At 51.3% G+C, this 11,427-nt stretch overlaps 1 protein-coding gene across 2 annotated transcripts in view; it reads right to left on the bottom strand.

Annotated features, from left to right (window-relative positions):
• Positions 1-11,427, bottom strand: part of LOC146268678 (phosphofurin acidic cluster sorting protein 2) — a 47,238-nt gene that overhangs the window by 3,719 nt on the left and 32,092 nt on the right. Inside the window, exons 11-23 of one of the 2 annotated variants that reach the window (XM_084708991.1) lie at positions 9,992-10,069; positions 8,252-8,394; positions 7,613-7,742; positions 6,928-7,032; positions 6,200-6,306; positions 4,058-4,212; positions 3,836-3,946; positions 3,599-3,701; positions 1,914-1,956; positions 1,750-1,792; positions 1,241-1,379; positions 314-537; positions 35-148 (exon numbers count right to left, since the gene is read on the bottom strand). In XM_084708991.1, the coding sequence (XP_084565117.1) occupies positions 35-148; positions 314-537; positions 1,241-1,379; positions 1,750-1,792; positions 1,914-1,956; positions 3,599-3,701; positions 3,836-3,946; positions 4,058-4,212; positions 6,200-6,306; positions 6,928-7,032; positions 7,613-7,742; positions 8,252-8,394; positions 9,992-10,069 (1,495 nt within the window). Of the gene's footprint in view, positions 1-34; positions 149-313; positions 538-1,240; positions 1,380-1,749; positions 1,793-1,913; positions 1,957-3,598; positions 3,702-3,835; positions 3,947-4,057; positions 4,213-6,199; positions 6,307-6,927; positions 7,033-7,612; positions 7,746-8,251; positions 8,395-9,991; positions 10,070-11,427 lie in introns of both variants that reach the window. The other variant, XM_084708990.1, reaches the window with a different exon arrangement.

Here is an 11,427-nt window from a genome sequence, read left to right as displayed (position 1 = left end):
TGTACGGTAGGTGAGTGTAGGGTAGGTGATGTACCTCTCAGCATGGTGTGCTGGTTCTTGGCCGTGCAGATCAACCTGCTGATGCCATCGATCACCTGACTCCTAGAATCCACATCCTTCTCTCTGGGCCTCTTAGTCAGGAAGATCACTGTGGGGACAGAGTTCACTAGTACTGCATTATACACCACACAGACCTCATAGGTCAGTACTGTTATTGTGTACAAAACAACAAACAGTGAGTTGTCTGTTTAGAGCTTGCAGAGAGATTAGGAAGAGGAATGTTGATGTTCAGAGTTGGGGAAAGGAAGCTCACCTTTCTTATTCTTCTCCTTGGTGACCACGGTCATGGCCATGCTGGGGGACGGGCAGGTGTCGCCCCCCACAGGCAGCCTGCTCACCTGCAGGGAGCGGAAGTTGCTCTTCAGGGTGTTCTTAAGGCCTGCATCCCTCTTCTCCCCCTCCTTCTTCCTGTCTGGACCCTGCCATCCCCAGTAGTCCACCTGCAGCCCCATCACCTCCCCGCCCGCACACGGAGAGCTGGGGAGACATCGCCACCATCACCATCATCACTATCACCATCATCACTATCACCTTCATTATCACCATCATCACTATAATCACTATCACCTTCACTATAATCACCATCATCACTATCACGATCATCACTATCACCATCATCACTATAATCACCTTCACCATCACTATAATCACCATCATCACTATAATCACCATCATCACTATCACCATCATCACTATCACCATCATCACTATAATCACCTTCACCATCACTATAATCACCATCATCACTATAATCACCATCATCACTATCACCATCATCACTATCACCATCATCACTATAATCACCTTCACCATCACTATAATCACCATCATCACTATCACCATCACTATCACCATCATCACTATAACCATCACCACTATCACCATCACCACTATCACCATCATCACTATCACCATCATCACTATCACCATCACTATAATCACCATCATCACTATAATCACCATCATCACCATCACTATCACCATCACTATAATCACCATCATCACTATCACCATCACTATCACCATCATCACTATCACCATCATCACTATCACCATCATCACCACCACCACCACCATCGCCACCACCACATTACATGTTATCTATATCCCACTTTCATGTTTCGTGTGTGTGTGAGTGCAACAGTGTAGGTGAGTGAACCAGGCTGTGCTGGAGGTGTACCCGGCTCCGTAGAGGGTGGAGGACACGGAGGGGGACTGGGGCGGGGTGCCCCCCACCTCCTTCCCATAGGGGCCCGCTGGCGGGGGGGGTGGGGAGGCCAGGACCCCCGCGCTGCCTCCCAGGGCGTCGTCAGAGTCCACTGGAACAAAAACAACAAAGTTTTTATTTAAAAGCTCATCTGAGCAGGCCTGGAGAGAGACTTGTCTGGAAAGAGACTGGTCTGGAAAGAGACTGGTCTGGAGAGAGACTGGTCTGTAGGGAGACTGGTCTGGAGAGAGACTGGTCTGTAGGGAGACTGGTCTGGAGGGAGACTGGTCTGTAGGGAGACTGGTCTGGAGGGAGACTGGTCTGTAGGGAGACTGGTCTGTAGGGAGACTGGTCTGGAGAGAGACTGGTCTGTAGGGAGACCAGCTATACTGTGACTTTCTGTGAAAAGCATCTCTGACAGAGAGCAGAATCTCACCTGAGGTTGAGAGACCTGGAACACACACACACACACACAGTCTCACCTGAGGTTGAGAGACTGTGCTCCACGATTCCCACCTTCACAACCTGGAACACACACACATTTCAGTTAATGGAGATTGTTATTACCACTTCATCAAATGTTACAATGAAACATTTCAGGTTACTGCTTTCTTATGAATCATCACCATATAAAAAGATTTCTTACCCCAATAAATGGCACAAACTTCTGACAGGAGTCTTCGTCAGGGCTGGGACAGAGAGGACCAGAGGGAGGGTTAGTTTGTCCAGAGAGGGACTGTCTTGACAGGACCACACAGGAACACTCATGTACCATCCTTGGACGGAACACATGTCCCTGGATGGAACACATGTCCCTGGATGGAACACATGTCCCTGGGTGGAACACATGTCCCTGGGTGGAACACATGTCCCTGGGTGGAACACATGTTCCTGGGTGGAACACATGTCCCTGGGTGGAACACATGTCCCTGGGTGGAACACATGTCCCTGGGTGGAACACATGTCCCTGGGTGGAACACATGTCCCTGGGTGGAACACATGTTCCTGGGTGGAACACATGTCCCTGGGTGGAACACATGTCCCTGGGTGGAACACATGTCCCTGGATGGAACACATGTCCCTGGGTGGAACACATGTCCCTGGATGGAACTGGGTGGGATGAGCTCACTCTGGGGTCACAATGAGATGGATGACCATACAGGATCCCTCCGGACAGCCAGATCACACAGCTGTGTGTGTGTGTGTGTGTGTGTGTGTGTGTGGGAGGGGGGGGTTGAGACAGCTGACACACAGATAAACACAAAGGTCAAGCAGGTCAAAGGAACAAGGACAGGGATACAAATGAAACTTCAGTAAAGATACCTGATGTAAAAATCAAAATACAAACTCCTCTTCCTTGAATGCAAACCAAGAGAACACGGGAGAGAGAGGAATTGGACAGTGTTATTTGAGTGGTACTGTGTCTGCATGTTATTCACGTGTGGAGAATCCCTTCTGGCCACTGAGGCCCCCTGCTCTCTGTTAGAGGAACAGTGAGGCCCCCTGCTCTCTGTTAGAGGAACAGTGAGGCCCCCTGCTCTCTGTTAGAGGAACAGTGAGGCCCCCTGCTCTCTGTTAGAGAGGAACAGTGAGGCCCCCTGCTCTCTGTTAGAGAGGAACAGTGAGGCCCCCTGCTCTCTGTTAGAGAGGAACAGTGAGGCCCCCTGCTCTCTGTTAGAGGAACAGTGAGGCCCCCTGCTCTCTGTTAGAGGAACAGTGAGGCCCCCTGCTCTCTGTTAGAGGAACAGTGAGGCCCCCTGCTCTCTGTTAGAGAGGAACAGTGAGGCCCCCTGCTCTCTGTTAGAGGAACAGTGAGGCCCCCTGCTCTCTGTTAGAGAGGAACAGTGAGGCCCCCTGCTCTCTGTTAGAGAGGAACAGTGAGGCCCCCTGCTCTCTGTTAGAGAGGAACAGTGAGGCCCCCTGCTCTCTGTTAGAGAGGAACAGTGAGGCCCCCTGCTCTCTGTTAGAGAGGAACAGTGAGGCCCCCTGCTCTCTGTTAGAGGAACAGTGAGGCCCCCTGCTCTCTGTTAGAGGAACAGTGAGGCCCCCTGCTCTCTGTTAGAGAGGAACAGTGAGGCCCCCTGCTCTCTGTTAGAGAGGAACAGTGAGGCCCCCTGCTCTCTGTTAGAGAGGAACAGTGAGGCCCCCTGCTCTCTGTTAGAGGAACAGTGAGGCCCCCTGCTCTCTGTTAGAGAGGAACAGTGAGGCCCCCTGCTCTCTGTTAGAGAGGAACAGTGTTCAACTTAAACCACAAAGCAAACAAATAAACAAACAAACAAACAAGTCAATGAAGAACACACAGGCCCTTCCGGAGACCTAGCTGAGCTGTACCTCTTCTGCTTGTAGGTGAGCATGGCTTCTGAGATGGGGATCTGGTGGGACAGCTGTGCCCCCGCCAGGTACTGAGCCACACGCGCTGCCACATCGGGCTTCTCTGTCAACATAGAAACACCCTGGTAACACGGGTTACATGCTGTGTAAACACAACACATGCTGTGTAAACATAACACACTGAATCTGATGTGGACGTACACACACACACACACAGGGACACACACACAGCCCTACCTGAGGTGGGTCGTTCTGCCCGGCAGAACAGCTCCTTCCATGCAGAGTCCATGAAGATGCTGTTGAACCTGTTGTCAAACGAGGCCATGTACTTGGCCAGGGGGTGCGAACCTGGAGACACCACGCAGATGAACATCAACAAGCTGAACTACACAGGAGTGGAGGTGAAGGTGGTAGGTGGAGATGCTAAGTGGGGTTAGGGTGTACAGTTGGTTGCCGTACCGATGGGGATGACCAGGAAGCGGATGTAGCTTAGCCAGTCTGGCGTCTTATTGGCCAGTTGCTCCACAAAGAACCTCAGGATGGTGCTGAGGTAGCTCTGGTCACCTGCTACCGCCACCTTGACCGTGGCAGGAGTCTGGGCGTTACAGTTACAGCTGCAGGACCACACGGCAGTCAGAGGGACGGAGAGAGATAAGAGAGGTGGAGGAAAATAGGGAAATGGAAATAGAGATGCACAGAGACAGATGGAGGGAAAGAGAGGGTGTATGTGTGTGTTAAATAAAGAGAGAAGAGATGAAAAGAGAGAGAGAGTGGGTGAGCTTGTTACCGTGTGTGTGTGTGTAGCAGCTGAAGGAGACAGGTTGTGTGAGGGGCAGGTGTGTGACAGGTGAGGGGCAGGTGTGTGCAGACCCTGCTTGTCTGGCTGCTCTGAGGACTCCAGCAGAGCAGGAGACATGAGCCAGGCAGAAGGAACTGACTTCCTGTCTGCAGAGAGAACTGACTGTCAGGGAGGATGGACCACAGAGAAAGACAGAGAGGGACTGAACAATGCCTTTTATGGGAAAGGATGAATTCTTATGAAGTTAACAGAGAGAGATACATGAAGAGAGAGTCAGGGACAGAGAGAGAGAGAACTAGAGAGTAGAATAGAGAGAGAGAACTAGAGAGTAGGACATAGAGAGAGAGTGTTCAACAAACCAAAAAGGCCTATCTGGAACATTGGAACAACCAAACCAAAACACAAAACAAACTAAGTTGCTATTGGGCCCTAAACAGAAACTATGAATTGGCTAAATATCTTTATACCGTAAAAGATGTAAAACAGAGACAGATCCTGACTAAATACAGGATCAGAGACCACAGTCTGGCCATTGAAAAAGGCAGACATAAGAAAACCTGGTTACCGGAAGAGTCCAGAGTGTGTGGCCACTGTACGACAGGTGAGGTAGAGACAGCACTTTCTACTACACTGCAATACCAGACAGCATTTCTTGATACATTTGAATCCCTTGTACCATCATTCACTTCACTGTCTGATAATGAAAAGATGAAAGTACTCTTAGGAGAGGGACACACAGCCCCCCTATGTAAGAGTACCATGAAATCAGGGAAAACCTGAATGTAATGTGACCAGCCTTGAAATTCTATTTGTAATATGTGTTGTCCATCTCAATGTAGTTATTTACTTAGGGTGTTTTTGTTTTGATTTGTTGTTTTGTTTTGGACAATACTGACTGTCGTTCCTAATGTTGTTTTTGAATGGTGTTGTTGATGTATGGTTGTTTGTTGTTGTGCCTCTTGCTTTAGCAATACAGCTGTAATGACTGTCATGCTAATAAAACAAAATGTAATTGAATTGAATTGAGAGAGAACTAGAGAGTAGGTCAGAGAGAGAGAGATGTAGAGAGTAGGACAGAGAGAGAGAGAGAGATGTAGAGAGTAGGACAGAGAGAGAGAGATGTAGAGAGTAGGACAGAGAGAGATGTAGAGAGTAGGACAGAGAGAGATGTAGAGAGTAGGACAGAGAGAGATGTAGAGAGTAGGACAGAGAGAGAGAGAGATGTAGAGAGTAGGTCAGAGAGAGATGTAGAGAGTAGGACAGAGAGAGAGAGAGATGTAGAGAGTAGGACAGAGAGAGAGAGATGTAGAGAGTAGGACAGAGAGAGATGTAGAGAGTAGGTCAGAGAGAGATGTAGAGAGTAGGACAGAGAGAGATGTAGAGAGTAGGACAGAGAGAGATGTAGAGAGTAGGACAGAGAGAGATGTAGAGAGTAGGTCAGAGAGAGATGTAGAGAGTAGGACAGAGAGAGATGTAGAGAGTAATACAGAGAGAGAGAACGAGAGAAAACTAAAGAGAACAGAGTAAACTGTAGAGAGCATGCACTAGCAGAGTTGAGGCATTGCAATGAACAAGTTAACTGGCTAACAGCCAACATGTGTTGAGCAGTTGTGTAAAGACTGTTAAAGGATAAAGCACAGACAGATCTGGAACTTGTGGCTTTGTGTTATTGCATCATTTCTTCAGTTATGAAGCCCGGAGGGATGTGTGTGTGTGTTCCGTTTAACTACCCTTCTAACTAACTACCCTTGTAACTAACTACCCACAAGGCCAGTTGTACACATCGTGTGTGTGAGCCTCACAATCTCTGGATGCGTGCTACGATGGTGTTGAAGGCAGCCTGCACATCAGCTGCAGAGCAGGTGGACACGATGGGCTGACCCTGCTCATGGAGAACCTCCGCCACGTACTGCAGGACACCGGAGGGAGGGAGGGAGAGAGAGAGGGGAGGGAGGGGAAGGGAAGGGAGGGAGAGTAGGGAGGGAGGGGAGGGAGAGAGAGAGGGGAGGGAGGGGAATGGAAGGGAGGGAGAGTAGGGAGGGAGAGTAGGGAGGGAGGGGAAGGGAAGGGAGGGAGAGTAGGGAGGGAGGGGAGGGAGAGAGAGGGAGAGAGAGAGGGGAGGGAGAGAGAGGGGAGGGAGAGGGGGGAGGGAGAGAGAGGGGAGAGATAGAGGGGAGGGAGAGAGAGGGGAGGGAGAGAGAGGGGTGGGAGGGGAGGGAGAGAGAGGGGAGGGAGGGGAGGGAGAGAGAGGGGAGGGAAGGGAGGGAGAGAAAGAGGGGAAGGAGAGAGAGGGGAGGGGAGGGAGAGAGAGAGAGGGGAGGGAGGGGAGGGAGAGAGAGGGGAGGGAGAGAGAGAGAGGGGAGGGAGGGCGGAGGGAGGGAGAGGGGAGGGAGGGAGGGGAGGAAAGAGAGAGTATGGAGAGAGGGGAGAGATAAAGGGGGTGAACGGGAGAGAGAGATCAATATAGAGAATGAAATACTAGAATCGGACAAACAGACCTCCACACACACACACACACACACACACACACCTGGCCTTGCCATTCCAGGGTGTTGATGAGGATGATGCTCTCTGGGAGACGCTCATCTGAGATGAGGATCTGGTTCAGCTGGTCGTACACAGACTTCCTGGGAACCTGTGCCAATCAGGAGGCAGACACAACAACAGTCTGGCTTGTAATACTACACCAGCCTCATTATATCGATTTGTGTCTTTCAAGTATGTCCACCGTCAAGGTAGGATCAATCCAACATGATTCACTGTGTCTGGTGGGTGAGATGGGGCTCACACATCCACACTCTGAGCTCCAAACTGCTGTTCTTTCTATCTGCACTATTTGTATGTCGTTTTGGATAACAGCGCCTGCCACATGAGCACAGTGTCCGGGTGTGGGAGGTTACCTGGGCTAGGAGGGCTGAGCACAGTGTCCGGGTGTGGGAGGTTACCTGGGCTAGGAGGGCTGAGCACAGTGTCCGGGTGTGGGAGGTTACCTGGGCTAGGAGGGCTGAGCACAGTGTCCGGGTGTGGGAGGTTACCTGGGCTAGGAGGGCTGAGCACAGTGTCCGGGTGTGGGAGGTTACCTGGGCTAGGAGGGCTGAGCACAGTGTCCGGGTGTGGGAGGTTACCTGGGCTAGGAGGGCTGAGCACAGTGTCCGGGTGTGGGAGGTTACCTGGGCTAGGAGGGCTGAGCACAGTGTCCGGGTGTGGGAGGTTACCTGGGCTAGGAGGCGTGTCTCCAGGGAGAAGTCACTGTCCATGCTGCAGGTGCGGTCGTTCTGGGTCTTGGAGTTCTGACGGTCCTTCATGGAGGTGCTGCGAGGACGGCGCTGGAGACGAGGCTCTGCTCTGCTGGAGAACACACACACACACCGAGGTTCTCATGAGGTCACACACCTGTACCTGGGAGACATGGGATTTAGGATAGTGTTGTGTACCTGGGAGACATGGGGTTTAGGATAGTGTTGTGTACCTGGGAGACATGGGGTTTAGGATAGTGTTGTGTACCTGGGAGACATGGGGTTTAGGATAGTGTTGTGTACCTGGGAGACATGGGGTTTAGGATAGTGTTGTGTACCTGGGAGACATGGGGTTTAGGATAGTGTTGTGTACCTGGGAGACATGGGGTTTAGGATAGTGTTGTGTACCTGGGAGACATGGGGTTTAGGATAGTGTTGTGTACCTGGAAGACATAGGGTTTAGGATAGTGTTGTGTACCTGGGAGACATGGGGTTTAGGATAGTGTTGTGTACCTGGGAGACATGGGGTTTAGGATAGTGTTGTGTACCTGGGAGACATGGGGTTTAGGATAGTGTTGTGTACCTGGAAGACATAGGGTTTAGGATAGTGTTGTGTACCTGGGAGACATGTGGTTCTGGGACTCGGTCTTGCAGAGTTTGCCCACAGAGCTGGCCAGACGGTCTGCATTCACCTCCCAGACACTGACCACCTCCACGGGGCTGGGAGCCGGGGGCGGGGCCGGGGGCGGGGCCTCCGGGTCCTGGGGCACGCACACAGTAAGGTTAGACAGCAGAACAATCCCTCTACAAGCGAGGTGCTGGCTAAGGTGGAGAGAGGAGGTGAGAGAGAGATGGAGAGATGAAGAGCGGAGAGAGAGATGGAGAGATGAAGAGCGGAGAGAGAGATGGAGAGATGAAGAGCGGAGAGAGAGATGGAGAGATGAAGAGCGGAGAGAGAGATGGAGAGATGAAGAGCGGAGAGAGAGATGGAGAGATGAAGAGCGGAGAGAGAGATGGAGAGATGAAGAGCGGAGAGAGAGATGGAGAGGAAAGAGAGACAGGCAGGTTGTCAGGTACAGAGATGCTGGGGTGTGTGTGGGGTGTGTGTGTGTGGGGAGTGTGTGTGGGGAGTGTGTGTGGGGTGTGTGTGTGGTGTGATTGGTGTGTGTGTGTGGGGTGTGTCTGTGGCGTGTGTGTGCATGTGTGATTGGTGTGTGTGTGTGGGGAGTGTTGCTGGGGGATGAGGGTGCAGACAGGCCCATCATGATGGAGCAGATAAAGGTCATGTGGAGGAGAGGAACTAACCCCAGCAGTAGAGTAGGACTGAGAGGTGACTGAACTAACCCCAGCAGTAGAGTAGGACTGAGAGGTGACTGAACTAACCCCAGCAGTAGAGTAGGACTGAGAGATGACTGAACTAACCCCAGCAGTAGAGTAGGACTGAGAGGTGACTGAACTAACCCCAGCAGTAGAGTAGGACTGAGAGATGACTGAACTAACCCCAGCAGTAGAGTAGGACTGAGAGGTGACTGAACTAACCCCAGCAGTAGAGTAGGACTGAGAGGTGACTGAACTAACCCCAGCAGTAGAGTAGGACTGAGAGATGACTGAACTAACCCCAGCAGTAGAGTAGGACTGAGAGGTGACTGAACTAACCCCAGCAGTAGAGTAGGACTGAGAGGTGACTGAACTAACCCCAGCAGTAGAGTAGGACTGAGAGATGACTGAACTAATCCCAGCAGTAGAATAGGACTGAGAGGTGACTGAACTAATCCCAGCAGTAGAATAGGACTGAGAGGTGACTGAACTAACCCCAGCAGTAGAGTAGGACTGAGAGGTGACTGAACTAACCCCAGCAGTAGAGTAGGACTGAGAGGTGACTGAACTAACCCCAGCAGTAGAGTAGGACTGAGAGATGACTGAACTAACCCCAGCAGTAGAGTAGGACTGAGAGATGACTGAACTAACCCCAGCAGTAGAGTAGGACTGAGAGGTGACTGAACTAACCCCAGCAGTAGAGTAGGACTGAGAGATGACTGAACTAACCCCAGCAGTAGAGTAGGACTGAGAGGTGACTGAACTAACCCCAGCAGTAGAGTAGGACTGAGAGGTGACTGAACTAACCCCAGCAGTAGAATAGGACTGAGAGGTGACTGAACTAACCCCAGCAGTAGAGTAGGACTGAGAGGTGACTGAACTAACCCCAGCAGTAGAGTAGGACTGAGAGATGACTGAACTAACCCCAGCAGTAGAGTAGGACTGAGAGGTGACTGAACTAACCCCAGCAGTAGAGTAGGACTGAGAGGTGACTGAACTAACCCCAGCAGTAGAATAGGACTGAGAGGTGACTGAACTAACCCCAGCAGGAGTGTCTGTGATGTCCTGACATCTGGCTCCTTCTGCTTTACACCTGTCCACCGAGAGGAAGTCTCCAATCTGTCACACACACACACACACACACACACGTTATACAGCGCTCCAGAGGGGAGCACTAGTAAGATGTTAGCAACCTTGAACAGTCTGAACTTCTCCTGTAAAGAGCATCTGTGTGACCTGTCTTGTGGTGGTTAATGGATTCCCAGACATGGTTACACACATGCAAGCCCGAAGACAGCAGCTAGCGAGAGAAGTAGGTTCTCATCTGACCAGAAGGATATAAATAACCAGGACCAGAGACCAGTTCTGGAGCATCCTGCCTCTCCTCTTTACTCAGTTCAGTTCAGTTCAATCATTCTTTACTCTCACTCCTTTTCTCTCTTTCTGACTCCCGCTCTCTCTCTCCGACTCTCTCTCTCTGACTCTCTCTCTCTCTCTGACACTCTCTCTCTGTCTCTCTCTCTCTCTCTCTCTCTCTATTTCTATGTCTCTCTCTCTCTCTGACTCTCTCTCGCTCTCCCTCTATCTCTCTCTGACTCTCTCCCTCTCTGACTCTCTCCCTCTCTGACTCTCTCCCTCTCTCTCTCTCTGACTCTCTCTCTCTATGACTCTCTCTCTCTCCATCTCTCTCTCTGACTCTCTCCCTCATTCTGACTCTCTATTTCTCTGTCTCTCGCTCTGACTCTCTCTCTCTCTCTCTGACTCTCTCTCGCTCTCCCTCTATCTCTCTCTGACTCTCTCCCTCTCTGACTCTCTCCCTCTCTGACTCTCTCCCTCTCTCTCTCTCTGACTCTCTCTCTCTATGACTCTCTCTCTCTCCATCTCTCTCTCTGACTCTCTCTCCCTCATTCTGACTCTCTATTACTCTGTCTCTCGCTCTGACTCTCTCTCTCTCTCTCTCCCTCTAAGACTCTCTCTCTCTTTGACTCTTTCTCTCTCTCTCTCTCTCTCTCTCTCTCTCTGACTCTCTCTCTCTCTCTGACTCTCTCTCTCTGACTCTCAGCACATATGGCTGTCTGCTCTGACAGGTGTTTATGAAAGAATGAAACCTGAAGCTGACAGGCTTCATTTCAGTCACTTCTTCCTACAGGACAGATGAGAAACTGCTCACTAAGCTAACGAAGGGTCAGTGAGCAGGGAGGACTGGTCTCTGGTCAGGGTCAGTGAGCAGGGAGGACTGGTCTCTGGTCAGGGTCAGTGAGCAGGGAGGACTGGTCTCTGGTCAGGGTCAGTGAGCAGGGAGGACTGGTCTCTGGTCAGGGTCAGTGAGCAGGGAGGACTGGTCTCTGGTCAGGGTCAGTGAGCAGGGAGGACTGGTCTCTGGTCAGGGTCAGTGAGCAGGGAGGACTGGTCTCTGGTCAGGGTCAGTGAGCAGGGAGGACTGGTCTCTGGTCAGGGTCAGTGAGCAGGGAGGACTG

This window comes from Hypomesus nipponensis, chromosome 11 (genome assembly GCF_054491055.1).
Source record: "Hypomesus nipponensis isolate SF chromosome 11, ASM5449105v1, whole genome shotgun sequence".
Taxonomy (NCBI): Eukaryota; Metazoa; Chordata; class Actinopteri; order Osmeriformes; family Osmeridae; genus Hypomesus; species Hypomesus nipponensis.
Note: the sequence above shows the minus strand (reverse complement) of the source record. Positions and strands in the feature narration are given on the sequence as shown.